This window comes from Chiroxiphia lanceolata, chromosome 6, assembly GCF_009829145.1.
Source record: "Chiroxiphia lanceolata isolate bChiLan1 chromosome 6, bChiLan1.pri, whole genome shotgun sequence".
NCBI lineage: Eukaryota > Metazoa > Chordata > Aves > Passeriformes > Pipridae > Chiroxiphia > Chiroxiphia lanceolata.
The window spans coordinates 34,636,104-34,660,216 of record NC_045642.1 but is presented as its reverse complement, the minus strand read 5'-3'; the positions used below and the strand labels follow the sequence as shown (position 1 = coordinate 34,660,216).

The window sequence follows — 24,113 nt, the reverse complement described above, 5'->3', positions numbered from 1 at the left end:
TAGTTTGGTATATAAAATCATATTGTCAAACATACACATTATTTTCAAGAATTTTCAATTTTCAAAAGGAATAAACTATACTTCCTGTGTCAACTGGCACTGGCAGGATGCATGAACAACCACAAAACCACAGCTGAAATGCAAAGTGTAAGTTTGCTTCATTACCTCTCAACTGGGGTCCCCAAAGCAGCATTCAAGCAGAGGCACAAAAGTGGGGACACAGGCACTGCAGGGTCTCAGTCCTTGATAGAGGATCACCAAACCTGCTGGGTTTGCCTGTACTTCAGAGATTTGCACAGGCATAATATTCTGCTTTGATCTTTCCTACAGCAGGGCAGGAATCTCAAGCATGATTTTTTGCTTGATAGGGTGCCCCTAAGTTTATCACAGGCCTATGTTATCTAAACACAGATGTTCTACTCATCTAACATACAAGGTCAAACAACAATTAGTATGATACGCGTATTTTTTGACACTCCAACTGCAAGCCACTTGAGTGTGTTTACAATTCTGCTCATCAATCTTCCCTTATTTTTCCCACACTTTCAGACCAATACTGAGAGAATCAGTTAGCTGTAGTCTATGGAAGTATAAATTACATTATGTTTTAGATCCTAGAGACTAATATGTAAAGCAATCTTTTAATTTCATCAACAGATTTTTTTAGAAGTCCATTGTTTTATGTTCCAGGGATTAGTTTTTGAAGTATTAACAACACAGAATATTTCACACTGAGAAACTGACTGATTCAATCATCTTGCATCTGATATTGAAGACTACTAGACACAACTTTTTAATGCCAAATTTGTTGCTAACAATGATAAACTTCCTCTGTGCTGATTCAAATTAGTTAGGTTTAGTTTTCATTTTTACAGACACAATCTGTCACACTGATTCACAAGAGGCAGTATCTGTTATATCCATCTGCATGATTTTACTACTTAAGAAAAAGGTAGCTCTAGGAAACAAACATCAGAAGGTGAGAAATGCAAAGAAAACGTTAAAGAAACTCAAGCGCAGTACAAGAAAATCCCAAAATCATTGTAAATAAGGAATAAGAACACATAACTTCCTTGAAACCACAGTGCCCTTCGTACCTTCATAGTGTTCAATGAGATGATATAGATAGATTTCTAGTAATGCTAGAATAAAACCCAGGCAAACTCAAACCAGTTGGAGTCTCAGCCAGATCCCAGTGTCTTATAGAGTAAAATTAACAGAAATAGCCGTTCTAGAAAATGTATTTTGAGATTTAAAATAACGAAATATTGCACAATAATTATAAATACCTTTAACATAAGAAGGTCCACTTCCCTTTAAGCAAACTTAAAGTATTATGACAAATATGCCTCAGCTTCATTCTTCAGAGTAATTAGCAAGATTTTTTATTATTAAAATATTGTTTATATTTAATATATGAACATAAGATACCTTTTAAATTAAATTCCTTAAGATTAAAATCATTTTTTTTTTTCAAATGACCATGGTGTCTTTTAACAAAAATCAGTAGAAAATGACTTTGGAAATCTTTAGTAACAGGAATATATCATTAAAAATACAAAAAAACAGACACCAAGACTCCAGTGGTACCTCATACCAGGGTATCCTCCGTGTCTGAGTACGTTCTCAATAAACATTTTCTGCTTGTTATTCAAGTCCAATATAGGGGAAATTAGTACTTTTCAATGATGCATTTACTACTTAAAACTAATTAACAGAAAAGCTGATATTAGAATGAAAAAAATTAGGTATTAACTGTATGTGCCTGTTGAATTTAAAGAATATCTAGTAAATGTGGGAAAAAAATATTTAACTTCAAAGTAAAAGAAGCAGTCCTACTTGCATCCTGCATGTCCCAGTTCACCAGTACAGCAGAGCAGATGTATACCTGAACCATGGATATCTAAACATTTGGAAACTATACTAGCAGAGTTAACAGGATAAAAAAGTCTGTTTAGATTCAGTGTATACGAAAAGCAAGAATGGATAATAGAAAATAACTAAACTTGTAACTTATTTAATGACAAAGGAACTACAAAATATTTTTCTTAACATGTTCATAAAGTAATAGATTTCATGTGCATGGCCCCTCAAAGGACATGTCTTTATTACATGAATAATGTAAGAGCTAAGCAGGACTAATGTAGCCAGAGACACACAATGCCAATGCAGCTATTCAGTTTCCATTATGGAAATGTATATTTAGAAATAGTTGAGGAACTGTTTATCAGTCCACTGAGTCATATATTTATTATTAAATACTCGCTGATTTATATATTTGGGTTTTATGTATTTTTTGTGCATTTATTGTTAACTTTTATTATTATTTGGAGTATCACCAAGAGAAATAAAAACAACTTAGTCACACCACCTCTGTTTTAGCTTTTCCTAGTTACCTGAACTGTCTTTAAACCACTCATAGCATGAAATACATTTAAAATATATTATAATACATTCCTATTTAAACTGCCCTTTGGTTGATCTCAAATGAAGGGTACAGTCAACCAGTATTTCAGCGATATCTGCCAGACTACCTGCCAACACTTTTACCAATTTGTCTATTGATCTCCTCCCAAATGCCATGCAATGAAACAGAGCTAACTGTTCTTTGTTCTCTATTGCTTACACAGACAGATCCCAGTCTTACACTGAAGTGAAACAAATAGACCTTCACTGTGAAAGCCTTAATCATGTCTATATGCTCCATAATCTTGACCCTCACTAAGACAACTGATAATCAATCACCAATACATGATTAATAGTCTGTTTACTTGTTAAGAAACGAAACAGCAGTCAAAGTTTCTCACTTGAAGCAAGGAGGCTTAGCTACTTAACAGGCTAATAAGAAACTTGCATCAAGACACAAAGAGAGGGTAGTCAGACATTGGAATGGGCTGCCCAGGGAAGTAGTGGATTCTCTGTCCCTGGAGGCTTTTAAGATAAGACTGGATGTAGCACTTAGTGCCATGGTCTAGCAACTGCAGCTGTAGTGGATCAAGGGTTGGACTTGTTGATGGTTGGTCCCTTCCAACCCAGCTGATTCTGTGATTCTATGATTCTGTGATTTTCCATATTTCACTACACAGATTTTAGTAATTTATGTCAAAGGAATAAACTACGCAGTGTAATTGAGATGGATTCATGGAAAGTTTGTATTTAAAATATCCTGTAGTAATTGAAGAAAAATGTTTATCACTATCATTCTAAGCTGCTAAACTCACACACTCACACACTCACACACTCACACACACAATTAATGGGACCCACAGGCTACTGATGTGGCAGTTTATCAAATTTAGCTGTAATGAAAGATAAATATTACAGGCAATTTGCACTTCTGGAAAGGATAAAAGTGTCAGTGCATAGGTATCAGTTTTACTGCAGGCCATAATCAGCAAGTAAATGAAAGAGCAAATGTCTAAAAGTTTATAGACCTCTTTGAAGGCCTCATCTTGTCAAGTATTGATTTAGGTTTTCAGAGGACTTTGCCAGGGTTAAACAAAGTGTGTGTAAATTTAGAGAACATATTTTACCACTGCCAATGCCATGTTTTACCTCTTACCACCTCTAGTTGTCTCAAGATAAACTTTTGATATGTACCTGTTACTTTAATATAAAGAAATAGAAGAAACTGTTCCTTACACAACTATTTTCTTCTTAAATAAAGGGCAGTCCAGAGTGAATGTTTCGTATTCTCCACCTTCTCCACAAACATGGACTCCATATTTCTCAGAGAGCTAGCACAAAAGGGAAATTAAAACACACAAGTATTACATTAAAGCAGTCTATTAAACATATAGAGCTAAAAATGTCAAAACCAGCAGGGTATTTGCAGGAGAAATCCATCTTTCCAGCACCAGATTATATCACCTTGTTAAGCATCACAGCAGTAGCTGCTTCAAGCCAAGTACCATCCCAAGTACGAACATTCTGCTTTAAGTAGCTCATGAGAAGCTGAACTGCAGTCTTCAACTCCATTGCAAACACCAATGTTAGTATTGGGAATATTTATTTAACTCTTTTGTGCATTTCCTTAAAGGAGCAGAAGCCCACCCATGATGCTTCTGCAGTTGAAGTAGCAATGCAGTTCTCCACAACATGTCGAAGAGGGTTAGAAAAACTCTGTCTGGAGGTGAGAAAATAATTCCAAATCTGTTGCTTATTACCTTTTAGGCAAACAAGAGACTGGATTATGTATAGTATACATTGTGGGTTCCATGTTTTAAATGGTTACCAGAATATTTGTATAGCAAGTCTATTTGATATATTCAAATGATACCATATTTTTATTAGTGAAGCTGAATGTACAGTTTGTTATTTTACAGTTCTCTTTCAAAGTGGTTTTTTTTTATTTTAAAACTCCAAAGAATGTTTATAACTCTAGTTACTTACACCAAAGGGCCTAAAAACTCTTTAGCCTTTAAATTGAAAAAAAGGAAAATGCTCTGATAAAACAATACCTTGGTGATGCTCTATGTGAATATTTAGTTTGGTGGTGTAAAATCTAAATGTCTTTTGGAACACGTATTAAAATTTTTTTCAATGTCTTGTTATGAGAGTTATTTTTCATTTTTCCTTTCCCATTTTGTTTCAAAGAAAAGGAGTAAAAGAAAACCTTTAATCAAGTGCTCATTAAAAAATTATACTCCTGACATAAAAGACAACTCCATCTGTCAACAATGGCAACAAGGTTTCTATAGGACAAATACATCAAGAATAATTAATGTTGATGCAACAAGAATGGACAACCTACAAAACAGTTAGTCAAAACCTTTTATTCTTGCTCTTGTTGCAAAAAAACCTTAAGAAAACTATTTAAAAATAAAGACAGAAAACCAGGAAAGATCTTTCTAAATGTAATTTTTCCACGGTGAATACTAGGAATAACCATTTCCAAGTCACTTTCAAAATTGGTAGCTCTGCTTGTAAACATTCGTGTCTAGAATAATTATTGGCAAATTAACATTGAATACTCAAAAGATGTGATACTATTTCCTATCTTTGTTGTGAGAAATCCTCATTTTCAATGTCACTGGCTTCAGCATCATTCTTGACACCAATTATAAAAGGTGCTAAAGGATTTTCAGTTCCCACAAATGTCAACAGGAACAGAGCTCATAGAACAGATTCTTAATGTTCATTTAACAAAGTCAGCAATATTTTTAAAATGTCATCAATGACATCAGAACTGTGCCTTTTAGTAATTTAGAATATTAACATTTTTTTTGAAGACAAATTATTTTGTTTTGCAAATTGGATGCTATATTCATAACAATACGACAGCTTGGACTCTAATATAAATTTTATGATTGCTAAATCTGTCTTCTTGTTTAGATGAGCCAGAAAACTGCAATTTTACAAATTACACTTAACTAATTGCAAGTAATGCAAGTCTAATTCAGAATGCAAAAGAAGTATATGAAGAAAACATCTTGTAGACTACACAAAACTTATCTTAAGTACTGAATGAGACACAACGTATATAAATGACTAGCCCAAACATTACCCAAAGAACAGTCTAGTCCTATCTTGGGAAGAAAACACAGTGACTAAAACTGATTTTTCTCACTTAACTTCAGTAATCAAAGATAAATATATGAAGTGATTCCTTTCTTAAGTGAACGCTTTCTTCCTAGACAGAAATTGTAATACTTAGTAAATTCTTGTAACTACAGAAATGCTCTTTACATCAAGATATTCTCATCAACTTCTGAGGCAAGCATATAAACAAACATTTTCCTATTGTCTACTAGCAGAGCTAGTCCATTTACTATTCTGTTAACAAATTCTAAGGAGAGTGGAAGCACCCTCTGAGATTTCGCAAGTTGCCAGAAAATTCTTTAGCTTAAAAAGCTAAGACTCCTGTTACAGAGGAAACACTGGGACATGAAAGCAACTTAATAATTTAGAAATTATCTAGCAACCACTCCTCAATAATTAATCAAAGACCTATAATTTAGAAAAAAGCTACAATTTAAAAACTCTGCTTTCCGCAATGCCCATGTCCTGAGCCAGTAAAATTCACTCCTGCTAAAAGTATGTGGCAGATCATCATTGTGCTCATAAGTTCAATATCCTGTATGTAGTAGAAAAATGTTTGCAAAAAGTTTTTCCCACTCATTAGTCATCCATTTGTCTGCTGCTACAGCAACAAAATACCTCACCTTTATGTCAGTAATTATTATAATTTCTACTGTACACATAAACTAATGTAAATAAGAAGACTGAAAATTTAGGTGATAATATATATTTTTGAACTTGTGGGTTGTGGATTTATTTGTTTGTTGGGGTTATTTTTTCCAATTAACATTAACGTGCCTCTTATTATGCCTCAACTAGAGATTTTTTTTCTAAAAATAAAACTATTACTTCATGTTTATTTGTTATGTATCCAAAAGACAAACTGTAACAGGCCCATTATAGTAATACAAGTCAACTCTGGTCTCACTGCCTGTTCCTTAGGGTAAACTTTTAGTACAATTAAAAACAACAACAATAAAAAGTTAAGTTCTATTTCCTGATATGTAGTACCAGAGAAGTTGAACTTTGTGAACACATGCCAAAAGTAAAAGATACTCCCTACAAATCCAAAATCTATTTACCGTTGTATCAATAACAGATAAAACCTGCAAATATGGGTTTTGAGATTAAGCCACAACAGTAAAAATTTCAGTGAAACCAAGTAAGTAAGAATCACTTCAACTGAGCCATCAAACACCATGAAGAATACATTTAATTCACAAAAAGTACCAGGTAGCTTTGGATTTCATAGTTTATTATTTTCTTTTTAAAATTAAGGATGGTGACATCAAATGCAGAAGAATACTTCTTATTATCACAGCTAAAATTGCAATACTTGCTGCTACAGTTTTAAAGAAAGTCAAGACTGCTGATTCAACTGAGGTGAGTAGCTATCCATCTGAACCCCACTGAAGTTGCAACTTGAATTTTGGTAACAGAAGCTTTCTGTGAATGCAGGGACAGTACTTTCCTCCTTTTGGCTTACATAACTTGACCCACATAAGTATTAATTTATCCAAATGTGACTGACCAGTATGGAATTGATATTACAGCAATGTTGATGCTTCTGTTCAATCTATTCCACAGTAAGTTGTTCATTGTTTCATGATTATAAAATTTTATATTTCCATAACTGTCATTTAATAAGATTTTAAAGAAAGAGAGCTCTGAGAAACAGAAATTTTGCTTTAGTGACATGCAGCAACAAACTAGGGGAGGAGCACACAAATATTCTTAAACTATGTATTATTTACATGGGACTCCAAAGATTTTCCAAGATCTTTGTGACTCCAAAGATCTTCCATTTCTGGGAATTTATCAATCAGTGGTCACTTCTACAGTGCTCACAGAACATGACTTCACAAGTCAGTACAATTGCTTTTGCACAGCAACGGAAAAGCACTATACAGCATCTCAGTGTCAGAGTCAGCCTATGACACAAATGTGAATTGCAACCAAGTCTGAAGTGCACCACGTTCATGCAGTGCACTGCCAACTTAGCAGTCAGGCTGCTGGAAGCAGTCTAACCGTTATCATGAGTGGTGAACTGAAACTTTTGGTCTCTGGTTCTTACTGGCTCATTAGCTGAGACAAACAGCTATGCTAATACAGCTTCCAAAACCAGCTCAGTGTTCAATTAGATTACATTACCTAATCCAGAAGTTCAGTGATGCTTGAAGTAGTGAACTCATTCTCTCTTCCTTCCTTTTCCTGTAGAAATCCAATCTATACTTTCCAGGATAAATCCACTCTCTCTTTTAACTATTCTTGTATCTTACAGGTATCTCTAGATTTAGCAATTATTTACTGGTTTAAGTGTAACTTTTTTATCACTCCTTGAAATAAAATGTCTGCTGCTGGCAAAATATCAAAAATATTTTATATATAGTTAAAGTACACTTATTTTTGTGTACTCCTACTGTATGTCTCTGCTGCTGCTTTTTTACCTGTACTACAAGGGAGATATTTAATTCTCTACTTTCCTTCCTTCACTTATTCTGGAGGAGGAGAAAACATCTTTCCTTCCTACTCCCTGGTATTCTTGAATTTTTGCTGTAGTTGAGATGATCTAAAGAACTAAGTGAAGAAAGACTCACAAAAAATAGATAAAGAATGGGCTCTTTACATCAAACACTTTACATAGTGGAGGGGCGGGGGAGGGGAAGATTTCTGGCCAGATCCTCCAGCTCTGAAGCAACAAACATCAAGCTAAGAACAGACCAACATAATCTCTTCAGGTAAGGTTATTTGAATGTTATGGACCTTAATTCTTCCTCTTCAGTTTGCCAAGCATCAATTATCTATCTTCTTCTCTCCAGCCATGCAAATAACTAAAAAAATGGAGTTAAACTCAAGATATAATTGCTGTGTAACTCCACTGTCTTTCAGTAGCAAAATCTGGTTACTTTCTCTTTCTCTTCTGCAAATTTGCCATGCCCTTAAGTGTTCCAGAAAAATAACTTATGAAGCCAGGCTGAATGGTAACCATCCAGATTAACAATGAAAAGTATTATTGGAAGATCATTTTGTGGAAATTTAGACAGCCTACACTGATGAAAGCTACATCAAGACTCTCTTAATAGCCAAACAAGAAAATAGTTGTGGGTTTTTAACAGGCTCAAGGACAAGGAATTCTGGTAAACTGGCATTCTTACAGATAATATGTAAATACATGCTTTCAGAACTGTTATTCTTAAACTTTACGTAGCTTGATGTTTGATACTTCTACATCAAACTCAAAGACTCAAGTACAAAATCTGGTCTTTTTCCTTTTCCCTAGTTAAATTATTGTTCTTTAAATGAGTCTATTAGCTCTGCCTACAAGCATTTTCCTGCTTTTTGGGCCACATAACCCTTTGCACACAATTAAGTACATCCTCAGGAATAAACCTCTTATTCAATTTTTGAAAGGCCCTACTTTATGCAGTCTGATTATGTAAATGGTAGGAAATCTCCAGATAGGGATATCTTTGGGGATGTTCTTTATCACCTGGGATTTTACCACTACCATTTCTTGTTGTGAAAATCTTCAACTTGCTTGCAATTATTTAGCTTTATCATATTGACATACAAGTTAGTGTTACTGCAATATTGAGGTTCCTTGCCTATAGTTTGTTTTAAAGATGTTGAGACCGTTTGTGAACTATGTCAAGAAATAATATTTTTCATAGCGAAAGTGCATATCAGAGGCTTATATTCTATCTACAAAGATAAGCTTTGGGTTAGCACCTAATTTCTGAAAGTAAATTTTTATTAGCTTAATTTTAAAGAATTTCTGCCTGTGTTACTTTTTAATTGCAACTTTACCTGTATGAGTATCCTTTAAGTAATACTCACCTCTAAAAGAAGAGGCTCCATTTGATCTAGAGTTTTTCCTAGATGCTTATCTGGATCCAAACCTGCAAAAAACCCCAAAAGAGTAAAAATATTGCTTATGAAATACTGTTATGACATCAAGAAAGGTTTTGTTGGGTTTTTCTTAAATATAGAACATCTCCCTTAGAAACCCCACTATATCTAAAATAATTTCTATCCTAAAGAAAACACATTTAGTCAGAACTTTCTCTTATCCCCTCTGGGCAACTAGTTTCCATCTTTGTGGAAAAATAAAGCCCACTACCACTTCACTACATGTCAACTGCAAAAGCTATTGTTTTCCTTTCTTAGAAGTTTCACTGACCAGTGAAGTAAACACACAGGTCCATGGTAATAGCAATACTACACAGATATTACCTCTTTGAGCCAGAAGATACCTTTGTAGATATCTACTAAATTCAAATACAAGTTAATTTTTTTTATAGTTCCTGCAACTGAAAGGGACACAGAGTAATTTCCATATTTTTCTGCCAAATCACGTTCTCTGTGTGTATTACCCACATACAAATATTTAAGATAAAAAAGGATGGAGATACAAAGAAAACTCAGACTTACAGAATGTTTTGAATGTTGCACCTTTTGATCCACCACAAAATATTGTGTATGATGCCTACATTTTGATTTATTTTTCTTTGTAAGAATGTAAGCCCTATTAACATTTGATAGCTACTCTAACTTGCTCCTCTGCATTCCTATTTCAGCTTTCTGACTTTTTGAGTTTGGTCAACTCATGGCAGTTAATGGTCACTTCTCAGCGATAAATCAAATAATTGGCAGAAATCAGTAGTGCAATAAAAACCATCCAGGAACAACTGTTTCAAGAGCTGATATCTTCCACCAAATAAGTATGCTAGTTGGATTTGATACTAAGTGGTCAAAAAGTCTTACCATATGAACTAAATGAGAAAAAAACAAAATGATAACTTCTGAAAGTGAAGGAACACTGGAAAATTTTCAGTTATTACATTTTTACTACTCTTAGTTATCGTGGTTTGTACTTTTCTCTGGTAGTGATAGCAACACTTGCCCGTTTCTTCCTACTCAACTGCTTTCTACAATAATAGGTATCATTAAAGAGCTGCCACCAGAATGACTCAATTCAGAAGCAATTTCTGAAGTATGCACCTTGCAAAGCACTTTAGATCATTGATGATGAAAGCTGTTCCATAAATGTTCAGTACACTATTATATAAAGGCATTGGTGAGCTAAAATAGCTGATATGTCTTAATTTTTACAATCATGATCTTGGTATATTTAAATTCCAGTGAAACTAAAACAAGTTAAGAGTGAATGAGATTTCAAAACACTAGGAAAGTTTTTAAATATTTCATTAATGCACATTAAAAATTCCCTTACTATCTAGGGGAATGCTTTTAGAACTGCTTAATAATTAAAGTCAAAGAAGACTGAGGGTTTTTTCCCCCCTCTATTCCTTTTTCATATTGGTTTATTGCTTTTTATTAACAGACTAAAATGTGTGTGCTAGATATACAATAATAATAATAATCTATTCTCGTGGAAATAATTTTGAAATATATTCATTCAATTTCAATAGTCCAAATGATTCTAGTGATCTCTCCCAATTTACACCAGCTTAGCATTATGTCTTTGATTGTAATGGGATAGGCCAAATAAGCAATTTGTCTTAAAATAAACAAATGAGTACCATATTATAGTACTCATTTCACACATTTATATTAACATTCTTCCTTAACATAATTACTTTTCTAATATAAGTAATCCCCCTCTCCTTGATAAAATCAAGTTGACTTCCTTTAAATTTAAACCAAGGTTTACAAGCATGTGAGAAGGGAAAAAGTTGTCAGAACCAGACATACTAATATATTATTTCTTTCACAAAGTTCTCTTTGATATCACAGGTATACCTACTGTTCTGCCTCCTAATGAACACAAAACAATAATTCAGAAGAAACTCTGATATAAATAGTCTATGAAATACAAACAAATTGTCTGTGTATACACTAAAAAACTCCTTAGTAATATCCCACACTTACATGAAAATCTGTGGAAGTACAATGTACCCTTTCTGTTTCTCAGTAGAATTCTACTTCTGTACAGCTTGTCTTTCTTTTGAAAAATATTATTTCAGTTTTCAATGGGTGTGTATTATGATTGAATAGAGATTGCCTTACCTGGTAAAGGCATCAAGAACTAATGTAACCTGTAATTTGCAGAACCAGTAATCCACATCTCAAATCTCTAACAGTATGCATGTACAGATGCAGCTGTACGTCTGTTGCTCCAATTAGTATAATGAAGTATCTAGAACCATACCTACAAAACTGTTATTATAAATCCATAGTTCTATTTGGTACATTTTTTTCTTTAAACAAAGGAGTAGATTGATTCAGATTCCTAAAATGGCTGAGACTAAAGAGAAAAACAATGTATTGCAAATTCTTAGTACTACAACCTCCAAATTTTTCCCCAATATATGAAGATGTGAAGTAAGCTGGAAGGGTGGTTAAACAAACAACAAGGTCCAGGGCCTGGATGACTGTATGTAGAATTAAGCAATTAATTAGGAACTATAGTTTGCAGCACTGACATCTATTTTACTTAACTTGCATGTATCAATGGGAAGCAATTACAGTTCAATTAAAATATTCACTTTTATTACTTCACTGACTGACCTTGAAGTTAATGCCTGTTTTATTTAATTGCATCATCTATGAATAAATGTTAACCCTAAAATGTTATGAGCCATTATTTTCAATGCATTTTAACTCCCCAACTGAACTACATCCGTCAATTTATTATGTGCTGCCAAGAGAGCAAGTGGGGCTTTATTTCTCTGAGACAGACCAGTACATGATGACAGAAACATCTCAAAAGATTTGATAATGCTGTTTTTAACAAATTGTGCTTTCACCTCCAGTTTTGTAGACTAGTTTTACTGTAAAATCGGTAAGTGATAGCACAAATGGTATAATCACTTCCAAGTAATTTCTACTCCATCTGTAATTCCTGATAAATCCATTGACAGGAGCAGAACTCCTTCCTGAAGACATCAACCATGGTTGCAGAACGCTTTTATGCAATTCCACAAGACAAGTGCTGTAGATAACTGCAGCAATGTCAAAAAGATTGGGGCAGAAATTCAGGGCTTTGTTCTGTAGTGAAAAAAAGAACATTAGCAAAAGGCATTTCACTACTGTTAAGTTATGCAAAGGAACTGTATTTTAAATGGTTCACTTTGTACATATGTATTAGTGTAGTATAAAGCCCTCACCTGAGGGGTAACTATGTGATATTACGTGCATTTATCAAGACCATTAGAAAACCATGCTACATTTTCATGGTATTACATTCAGCTAATAAAATCCATATTCTAGAGCCTCATCTGACTAACAAGAACATGTCTTATACATGTTCAGAATTCCAAAATAGTCTTGATTTTGAACGAAGTCTTTTAATATAAAAAATTCTATTTTTACCTCTAAGTAAAATGTCAAATAAATAAAAATAAATCATAATTATTGGTTTTAAGAAATGGTGGTATATAAAATGGTGGTACATAAAAGTTCTTCTAAAAGCTACATTTAACCAAACTCTAACCCATAATACATGAACAGATTGTAAAAGAATCACTATCACATCAATAAAATATGAGTTAACTGTATTATCTGTTGATAACAGGGAAAAAACCTCTATCCTTTCCTGACTAACCAACCTTACAATTCAAAAAGTAAATCTTATTATTCGCTGATTTCTTCCATAAAATAAGGTTAAAAACAAATCTCCAGTATTGCTATTATTATCATAATCTTCTTGAAATATCATATTCATAGAACTAGCATAGGCTTTTGGAGAAAAAAATGGAACCTATTTTAAAGTTAGAGCAACTTGAAGATCTCTTTTTTTTCCTGACTTCTCGATAAATATTGTTGACAAGATTAGTAACTGCCATCATTACGAATGTCAGGGACAAAGACTTAACTTCTGATGATGTAGGGCAATATAATGCACAGTAAGGTTTCTGGAAAGATACTAATCGGCTGCTCACCAAGAGCAGAATTATTTAGAATTTTGAATAAGTGGTAATGAAAAACTTCAGTTTTCTGGAACCAAAACTAATCTCTTTCTCTCTCTTCTCAGTTTCTTTATCATAAAGAAAACAAGGTTACCAATAAGGTGATGGCACCTCTAAGGTAAAGAAATACGTATAGAAAGCAAAGAATATATAGGATAAATGCAACCACCCATCTTAGAACTGGAACAGAGAAAACAGAACTAATTTTGGAGGTAAAATCCTCTACTTTAAATGTGCCTTTTTGTTTTCCTTTCTAAGTAAACAACAAAAATCAGTGATTTTCAGAAGGAAGATCAAGCCCTATTATTTACAGAGTACAGAATATAAGAGTATGTTTTTATTAGCACAGGAAAAGCCCAGACACAACAGTAATAGTTGGTAACACAGGCTTACTCTGTAGGAGTGCAGGAATGGCTGATAACCTTCACCAAGTAGAAATGCACACGCCACACAGATATTCATGAATTGTAAACCTATACCTTAAATTGCCTCGAGGTAAATTATTCCTGTTGTCATATTTAGATTTCATTTCTGTGAAGAGCTGAGAAGTGAACTTTTTGTCTGGTAGCAGAACTTGACAGGTTCATAGTTGATTCTTAACTCCCTCATAACTTTCACATATGAAAGGCTGTGTTAAGACTGGTGAACTAGATAGATTCCTTGAATTTCCTTCTTGAAAACATAAAAAAAAATGGTAGAAGGTGTGTTGTGGGGTAAAAAGTGTTTTCCCCTGGAGTTAGAAAAGTACTGTAGCTAATAGATGGGCGAAGTTTCCTTGCTGTGAGTGGGTAGCCAGAGACACTGAAAGTGGCAGCAGAGCAGTACTGAACAGAGAACTGTGGCCAAGAGCCAAAAGAGATAACAAGCAGAAGAGATGGCACAGAACCAAGCTGAGAGACGCAGAGCTATCCGACAGAGAGAGAAAGGACCAAGCTCAGCGGAGGTTGTTTGGGGGTGAGCTTGGCTTTATTTCCCCAAACCCTTGGAGGTCCCTCTTAGAAGGTGGGGGTGGACTTCCATTTGAAGGGAGTCCTGAAATGCAGCAGCTCTGGAGAGAGGAGCTGAGAAGCTCAGAGACGTTCTGGAGCTGGACCAGGATGGAATGTGGGGGAAGAGGCCCTGCCCCCCCTGCTGCCATATTGGCAACTGAGACAGAGCAAAAGAGCTCTGGTAAAATGCTTGGGGCAAAGACTGAACTGAGAGCTACCCTAAACATTCTGACTCGAGGGAACTCGACCCCTCAAGGAAGGGACTTCCATGGGATGTCTTGCATTCCGTGATATGAGCGTGCTGAGGCAAGCCTTGTCCCTGTCTTTACAGTCCACAGGAGAGAAACCTTTGGCTGGAGCTGAAGGGTCAAGGAGTGAGAGAAAACCCCTGTATTGTAATGGAGAAAGATTTTCCAGCTATGACAAACCCAGCTACGTCTGCTGCCTGGAAGAGGAGAGACACTGCTGCCCTGAAAGTGGGAAGGATCTTTCCTTCTTCCCTTCTGAACTTTTATTGGAGGGAAAGGAGGGACTTTATCTAATGCAAATATACTGCTTTACCATAGGAGAGATAGTTAGGATTGTGTATATAATGTATTACAGTATTTATTTAAGTAATAAACTGTAATATAATTCCCTTCCCCCCATACTGAGTCTTGTGTTATGTCTGGAAAACCCTCTCACACTGAAGCAAATTGTGGGAGGGGGGTTTGGACTTGGAAATTGGATTTTTGGGGGTCTCAAACCACCACAAGCTGCTTAATTTTTTTTATAAAATTGAAGAAAAGTGCAATAAATACTGGGTATTACTGCACCTCTAAAAGATTTGAGATGAAAATACTTCTAATTAATTGTAAAAAAGAGCAAAATTCATGCAAGTCAACTATGTATCTACTTTTTTTCCCCCTTGCTTTTCTTTTTTTGCTTTTTTATGCTTCTTTTCTTTTTTTTTTCCTATGGGGTAATTTATCCACTGTGAGAATTGTACAGTGATGGAACCTGAAGATATAGTAACTCTTTCCAAGATAAGTGATAAAGTTATAAGATGTGGTTCTAGCATACATTTTCAGTGCAGTTTAATTAGGACCTCAATTTATCTTCCTTCTCGAACATTCATCAAGTATGTTCTAAACTAGGTTAGTCTGATGTCACAAAATTTTAAAATTCTAAGAGGTAAAAGGATCTAAAAGTCTTCACAGCAGCAATGTTAATTTTTTTCTATAATCTCTTGTGATTTTTTTTCTAACATCAAAGTTGTTTGTGTTCTAGTTAGATCCAGGATTCAAAGCAATTTAGCTCTGTCATTTTAGGAACAGAAACCTCTTAGAATGCTATTTTCATTCAAAATTTCCTTTAGATGATATGATCTACCCAAACTGCAAAGCAATCTTTCCATTCTTAATCCACGTCTCTCCTACTTTATCTCTGACATCTCCTTAAGAAGCACTGCACTCAATAATGTCAACTTTCAATTATTTTTCTGTTTTCAGGCACATTCACTCTTCCTTCTAACTCCTGTCATCTGTTATGACAACAACATCCTTCCCATTTTCCAAAGAGGGAATCATATTTCTCTCTAACTTGTTCCTAAATCGACTTACCCAAAATCTCATTTCTTCTTTTTTTCCTCTTTTCCTGTAACACACTTTATTTTTAAACATTTCTTTATACATTATATTTGCACTAAAATATCTTTCCAAAATATAATCTTACACTGGCAACGAAGTATCTGTCACTCATTTACAAGCATCAAAGAAAATAACATTCCAAATGCAAAGATTAATTTATCATCCTATTTTCCTAAACTTTTAACTATGCTCTGAATCAAAACTTTCTTTACTTGAAGTCCATTCCTAGTTCTCTTTTCTTTTACTCATCTATTTTGCATCACACTCTTCTTAAATCCCAAGCTACTTTTGTTTGATTTCTGGTCTTACATACAATTCCTATTTATCTACGTTTATCTTTTCCCATGTGAATCTTTCCCCTCAGAAAAAGAAAATGGTCTTAGCTAAAATGACTCCTGTGGTTTCATAATTGTTTCCAAGTCTTTTCATACAATGTCTGTTGAATAAACAGGTGTGGTACCTTTTAGTATAAATAACATGAATGATGCAAATAAATGAGGCAGTAGACAAATACATTAGGGAACAAGCGTAGGGCAAAAGTGTCAAATACACTTAAACTCTAAAGGGCCAACTAAGATTTGGAAGCTTTGTTTGAAAATTCAGTGAGGATACCATATGCTAGCTAGGAAACAAGATTTAGAAAGGGTAAAAGACTAATAAGAGTATCTTTCCTGAGGCACATCATAAGTAATCTACCAAACTTATAATCTGAAAAAAATGAAAACTAAAATTAATTAAAAGTGATCATATGTTAAAGATAATCCTTTAACATTGTTCAGGGATAATTTTTCTAATAAAAGTTTAAGGATACTTAGAATTATCCCTAACAGAATAGACAAGCATTAAATTTTGACAGGACTTGGAAAAATGTTATGTCATTTTAAGTTTTACTTCAAATTATGATAAAACAGAATAAGTGTTCAAAGAATGAACTAAGTGTTTAAAAAACAAGTAAATGTGGCACTTTGCGATATGGTTTAGTGAGCATGGTGTTATTTGGTTGAAGGTTGGACTGCATGATCTTGGAGTTCTTTTCAAACCTTGTTGATTCTATGATTCTAAATCTTTTTCATATTAATAAAAACAAATGTTATCAAGACCACACATTGTGAAGACTGTCATAGATTCTATTACAGCTCCGGTGTCTGGTAACTGCCCAAATTAAAAAACAATGGAACGATCACCTCTAAATAAGCTGAGCTAGCTAAGAATAATGCCAATGTTTTGTTTACTTAGTAATAAGTAAGTAAACAATCCTTACTATACAATGTGTAAAAAAATAAATGGGATCTCACACTGATTTCCTAACAAAACGTTACTCAGTTCCTTCTGTTATGTTTGTGAATTGTCTGAGAATTTTTTAAAATATATTTAGAGGAAACAAATATCTTCACCTGTGATGATATAACTTTTTCTCAATAATGATTTTAAATTGGCTCAGTACTGAAAACTACAGATGTATTTTCAAAGAACACTGCTCTTCTCCATTGCACAGACGATATACTCAGACAAAACTCACAACCACCAACTTTACTTCAGGATATGATTTGACATTACAGACAACCCAATTTAGTAATAAGCTTTCTATTGAAAGAGAGGGTTTTGTCCTCTGTGCAGCAGTGGTTTCTACAGAGTTCCCTGCACTCACAAAAAGGCAGACCAGATGCAGCCACACAATCACTGGAGCTTTTAGAGGGGCAGAAACAAGCAGAGACTTGTGGTTTAGAAGAGTCAGCTAACAATGGGAAGGAAAGATTGACCTTTTGGCAGCAACTTACTATTAGATCAGTTTATCTGTAATACTAAATTCCACCCTCAGGAGCTTAACCTGGAACTGGGTGGTGCTAGTTCTTTTTTAATGTACTACTTTATATGCAAATCTTACCTCTCTGAAAATTAATGAGAGTATGGTTATCAATTTCAGTCAGTCAAGATTTCCCTTCTGTACACTAGTGGCACACAAATAACAAACAATAACATAGACACCTAGGTCATTAGGCTTAAATAATAGATTCATTATATTGAGAAGTATCATTCTTTTTCAGGTAAAAACTCATATACAAAAACATATGCATCCGTAAACTATCAGCTTTTCAGAGGACTCCATGAATAGCAGCAGTATACCAATTTTCTTGATCATATGAGGCAAGTGTCAAGATCTTCTTGCACCAAGGGAAACTCAAGTTAAATATATATACTTCAGACAGCTCATTTTAGAGAAGGAATTTAGGATTTCCTGCCAGACAGGAGATGGCAATGGCTTCCTAAGTACTCCACTCACTACTCCATTGCCAGAGGGAAACAGCCTGACTAAGTAACTAGGGCCCCACCATCTCAAAATTTAGACTTCCACAGACCCTGCAATTTCAACTCTACCCATGGCTGAGCATGTAGAATATCTATAAGTACTCATATCAGCTGGACTGGCAAGGTAAAGGATGTAGCCATGCCATAAAAGAGCTCCACTTTCTATGCAGGCTGAGGACACTAGCTAATCAGTCCCGAATCAAATTTTCAGCTTTTAGTATTGTCTAACAGTTGAACAACATTATGGTATTATTTCTCTCCTCTGGTCCAAAAAGCAGCTACAAGTTAGAAACATAATTTAACCATGAAAGAGTTTTTCTTTTTCAATTTCTTATTTCTATTATCTGATCTCATAATAACAATTTTTAAGGTATTTAACTAAATAAATCATTAGTTTACTATAACCAAACTGGGAAGAAGCTGCAATTTATAAAGTAATAATGCCTATTAATCCCGAAAAAGATAGGAATTTGATCTTATATTCTCATTTTATCTGAAACATTGAAAAAGAAATTTCCCCCCCATATTCTCAAGCTATCAGTGTGAGCTTATAAAACTTGTTGAATGTTAATGTTAGTCTTAAAACTTCAAGAAAAACTAGAATCACTGAGGACAAACTGCTTTAACTGAATGACATAAAATCAACTTCAAGTATATTCTCATATATATGAGAACTGAAGTTTGTCACTTCTTAAAATCTATAGTGGCACTTAAGTTTTAGTGTTAATACTTAAGATTTAGATACAGTTAACTATATAAGTAAAGTAAAACTAAAAAACTTGATGCTCAGGTTTTACTGAGGATCATTCAATGCGGAATTCAAAGATTCATTCCAAATGTAACCCTCCTACTTTCCTCACTTCCACATGTGTACTACACTCTGTACTGCAGTGGAAGTAATTTGCTTTAGAATGTGGCACAGGTAAGACCAGTATATAAAGTTACCAAGATTTAAAGGTATATGTATACTTTGCAAGTTAAATTAATCCATAAAACACATCCAGGGAGGAAGGAGATCAAAAATGCCTCTTCTTATTGTGTCTGTTCTAGTCTTAGTATTCTTACACTGTCTCTGTTCTATTACACTGTGCTTTATTACACTGTCTCACATGAGCAATGGATATTACTGGAACTTCGGGCACACACATGTTAAAAACAATCAATAACGGCTTCAATTTTATCTGAGTAACCTCATTCTGACTTTCTGGGATTTCCACTGAAGAGGGCTATATTTCAAAGATAAAAGTATCTTGTATTGTACAGGCATCTTTAGCAACAAGAAAATGACACTGAAGATAAATATGCATGAGTAGTTTATCTACATATATATATGTGTATATATAGTGCTCAGGTTTGCTGCTAGATCATGGAATGTTTTTCTCTCATCAGAAAGAAAGCTGATCTACTTACAGATCAACAGAAGGCATGTGAAAAAGGTTGCTAACAATACTTCTTTTGCATGAAAGTGAGAGCAATTGGCATCCCATCTGGAAAAACACACTACTCTGAGATAGAAAACTCTTGCTACTGGCATAGTTTATGGTATTAATTTGTAATGGTGGATTTAGGGAAATGTACAAAACTAATGCTCATTTACTTGCATAATTATGTGTTTTCTGCATAAAATGACAGGCTTTTACCCTGTCAATACTGGCTCTGAGTTAATAGAAAACAGGACAAGGTGGGTGTACAAGTAGGCCAGTGCTGAGGAATGTCAAGCTCAGGTTACAGATTTGCTTCTTGTATTAAGATCTGTACAAAGTATCACCTAATGCATTACACTTCAGACTCTTAAATATGTTATTTTAAATATTTTCATTGCAGTTTAGCTTTGATTATTAATCTAAGAGGCAAAAAGTTAAATTGTATCTTATCTTCTTTGCCACTTGATATGTTAAACAGCCTTCATACCTTACATCCACTTTAATAAGGTATGCAATTATTAAAGCATTACAGAATGGCCCCAGAGCACAAAAGCTCCATTAAATTTGCTTACATCTAATTATGTCTGCCTGAGGCAGGTGAGAAATTGACTCTGATAAGATCTTTCTTTTACCTGTAGCCAAAAAAATAAAAAGGAAAAATAACTCTGATTGATTTTCTATCTAATTGCTATCTACAAGTATTTATGGTATTCTCTCTTACAATGAATAGCCCACAAAAGCACTCTTTGTGCACTAACTAGATCATTTTAAGTTTTTTTAAGACTGTAGAATACAAAAGACAAGCTTATCTTATATCAGGTATAAGACAGGTCATCAATGATGTCTACTTTGGAAATAGTTTTATCTGTTATTTAAACCCTATATTTTCTTTAAAAAATAATTATGATGTGAAAGCATATGTTGTTTTTTTTCTTCATGTTAGTATAAGCAATGAAAGTATTCTATTTTATAGAAATATAACAGAAATATATAAATGTCCTTTACATGGCCTGAAAACTATTATTTTAAAACTGTTTTACTTTTTTTTCCGAGTGTTAATTTAAAATGAGTGTTTTATAGTAGAAAACATTGCATTCAATTCCTATGCATTTGTAACTGACCTTTCAAAATTCAGGAAAAAGCTATTAAATTACACTGCTTTTTACCTATAAGTGAATGAGGGAATGTGGTATTTCTAATCATTCTAATCCTTCTACCAGCCCTAGCAGATCCTAGAGAACAATACATCAAGACTGTCATAGTGATAATGTCAAAATTAGTTAGAAACTATACCACCTAAAGAGGAATAAATAAATAAAATAAATAAAACAATTAATTTTTAAAAAGTAATGGAATTCATCCCGTCTACAGGGATTATAATTCAATTCTTCATTAATAATTAAGGAGAAATTACTTCGTTATAAAGCATTCTTTGAGGAAGACAGACATTAGGTATTTGATGGGAACACTGCCCAGAGAAACCAACCATTGGACTTCTAATGCAAGATTATACAACACTACTTTTCAAACATACATCTTTAACCACTGATACCACTTGTATGATACATTCTTTGGTAGAGTGGACCACAAATCTATAGTCAACCCAGAAAGAAAAGGTCCTTTGGTCACACTTTAGGCTTAGAAACTCATTTGATACTCTTAAATAGGAAACTGCATAGAGGCTTGAAATTAATATATTGTACCATTAACATGTTTCTCATTTGCTCCTTTGGCTTTTAGAGCACATAATTCCATAACACTTCCTATAAAACTTCATCTAACCTTATCTTTACATTCAAGCAATAAACAAATATGTTATCTTTTGTATTGATTTGCTTCATTATTCAAATCTCATTTAACATATCTGACAATGAAAAGATGTTGATTTTCTGATATGATAAACAACACTACTGTAAATACCACATTTTGGAATTAATGATGGATTATTTCTGTCTGCTATTATGCTTTACCAACTCAAAGACTGTTGTTATACAAAATATTTTGGCCTCATAATTACATCTTGTTTGATACTAACTTGTTGTATTTCTATTAAAAGTTTCATGTTTGCTTTATAATATTGTCTAGTCACCAGTTTGCATCATCTATAAATGACAATACCGTGAACCACTGAATTATGCATGTTTTATACTGCAAATCAAAATTCTGTTTTTCTCTGTTATGTTGTGGATTTGTCCATGGGAAGTTTCAGTAGACAATATTGCTCAGAATCTGAATACATACCAAAAGCTGCCACTTTTATGATTATGGCTTGAATGTTAGATAATATAATTTCTTTAAGCAACATTTCCTGGTTCCAACGCCAAAGGTAAGCTAAAGGCTGAAGATTAAGCCTTCTGCACCTTAAAAACAAACAAAAAATTGGATAAAGCCAAGTGTTATGCTTTTACACAGCATGATTCATGTAAAATGAATGAAAATTTTTCTTTTCCTACCTTTAAATAATTTTTCTTCTATATTTCAGCATAAACATTAAGTCTAATACAAAAAAAAAAGAATTGGCCTATATAACAGACACAATTTCCATCACATAATTCCCTTTTTTAATTAAGACTCTTAAAACAATTACAATCTATCTCGACTTTAGAGTGTGCACAGTAGAAATGACAAATCAAAGCTCCTGATTAATGATAATAGATTACAGATTTTAAGGAATTAGGGGAAGATATGCACATAAGGATTCTCTCCATTTAATTCCTGATAGCAGGATGTTCCTCTACATTAAAACTCTGGTGAAAAATAGAGGTACTTGACCACAACACTGTAGTCATTCAAACTGAGCAAGCTTTCTGTTGAAATCAAGGATCTGAACCTACTCCATTATTTTCATATCAAAACTCTGAGTATTTTCAATAGATCCAGAGAGAGACCTGAAAGCAATCAAAAAATCTGGTATAGTCCCTCTAGATTTTTACTAATGAACACATGAGTTTAGGAGAAAAAAAAAAAGAGAAAAAGAAGAGATACCAATAATAACCAACTGAGTGCATTGAGTGTCATAGAACATGAGAAATAAGGCAACTGTCTCTGCTCCAAATTTGAGTTAGAAAAGAGACAAGCACTTTCCCAAATACATATATTAAAAAAAATTAACATTTTCTTACACATCTTCAACTCGAACTCTCTGATAGTCAGAAAGAATGGCTCCCACAGATACACCCTCCACTCCTTCTTTGTCCTGAAAAGAGATACGTAATATTAATGACAGCAGTATATGATTATTTAAGCTGTAGAGATTCAGTATCTCCACTAGCAAATCCAGCCAATAAGATTTTTTATTTCTGTGTCCAGTACATGGAACAGAATACGCTGGAATGCAGATCTTGAACAGAAGAGAGCAGCTCAGCTGACCTACTAATGGTCTAACACAGTAAATTACTCAAATCAAGTACCATTTTACTGAAGAAATAACCAAGGTAACTGAAAAGTATTGGATTTAACAGATTATCCTAAAGTTTTCCTGACGTGCTGAAAATTCCTTCCAGCTTTTCACTATAAATGAGGTATTAGCTATCTCACCTAAAAATAACTGTCAGCAACATACAATCATGACGATTAATTAAACTGCTGGCATTTGTCACTGTACGCAGGTAAGAGGCTGGGTGATGAATCGTTTTATCCTGACACCAGAACAAGAAAACTCACAGGCAACTAACTCAACATCACTTTTAAAATTTCTGCTATAAAACAAGTTTTCCAAGACATATTTTCTCTGTTTCATTTCAATTACCTAAGCCAACAAAGAGCACTTTTTGGTTTTTTGTAAATACACTGAGAATGCAATATTTGAAAATGCGCAATTCCAATATTATGTGAGCTCTTGCATTTCTAAATTGCTTAAGTCCCAATCAACATGCTGAGTTTATTTTATTTCCCTAAATTTGCTACATCTAGACTTCAGTAAAAGTTGTTTTCCTCTTTTAACCAAGATTGATCATAACTACAACATATGACTTACTTTCTGGACCTGCTCAATTAGACTGCAATCCTGCAAAGTTTGGTTGAAAATTTCACCACAAAATTTTCAACTATATACGTATGCATCCTGCTCTACACCTTTCTCCTTGAGCCTGCTCTATGATCTCATGAGCTCCTGCTAAGCCATGACTGAGCAAGATGAGCAGTGAAGTGTATCAGTTGGGTGGTGAAGCCTCTCTGACCGTACCAGTAAGCCTTGCATGGTAAAGGTGGGAACAATTCTGACTGTAACAGGCACATCAGCTGCCCGGCCAAGGTGAGGAACAAAGAATAAGCCATTATCCTTGTCAGTCTTGCTAAATGATTTACCCAAATCGC

The 24,113-nt window shown here is 34.0% G+C and overlaps 1 protein-coding gene across 1 annotated transcript in view; it reads right to left on the bottom strand.

The window, feature by feature from the left end:
- Positions 1–24,113, bottom strand: part of DPH6 (diphthamine biosynthesis 6) — a 198,708-nt gene that overhangs the window by 132,477 nt on the left and 42,118 nt on the right. Inside the window, 4 exon segments of the mRNA XM_032691281.1 lie at positions 3,643–3,737; positions 9,358–9,419; positions 22,041–22,159; positions 22,922–22,995. Of these exon segments, the coding sequence (XP_032547172.1) occupies positions 3,643–3,737; positions 9,358–9,419; positions 22,041–22,159; positions 22,922–22,995 (350 nt within the window).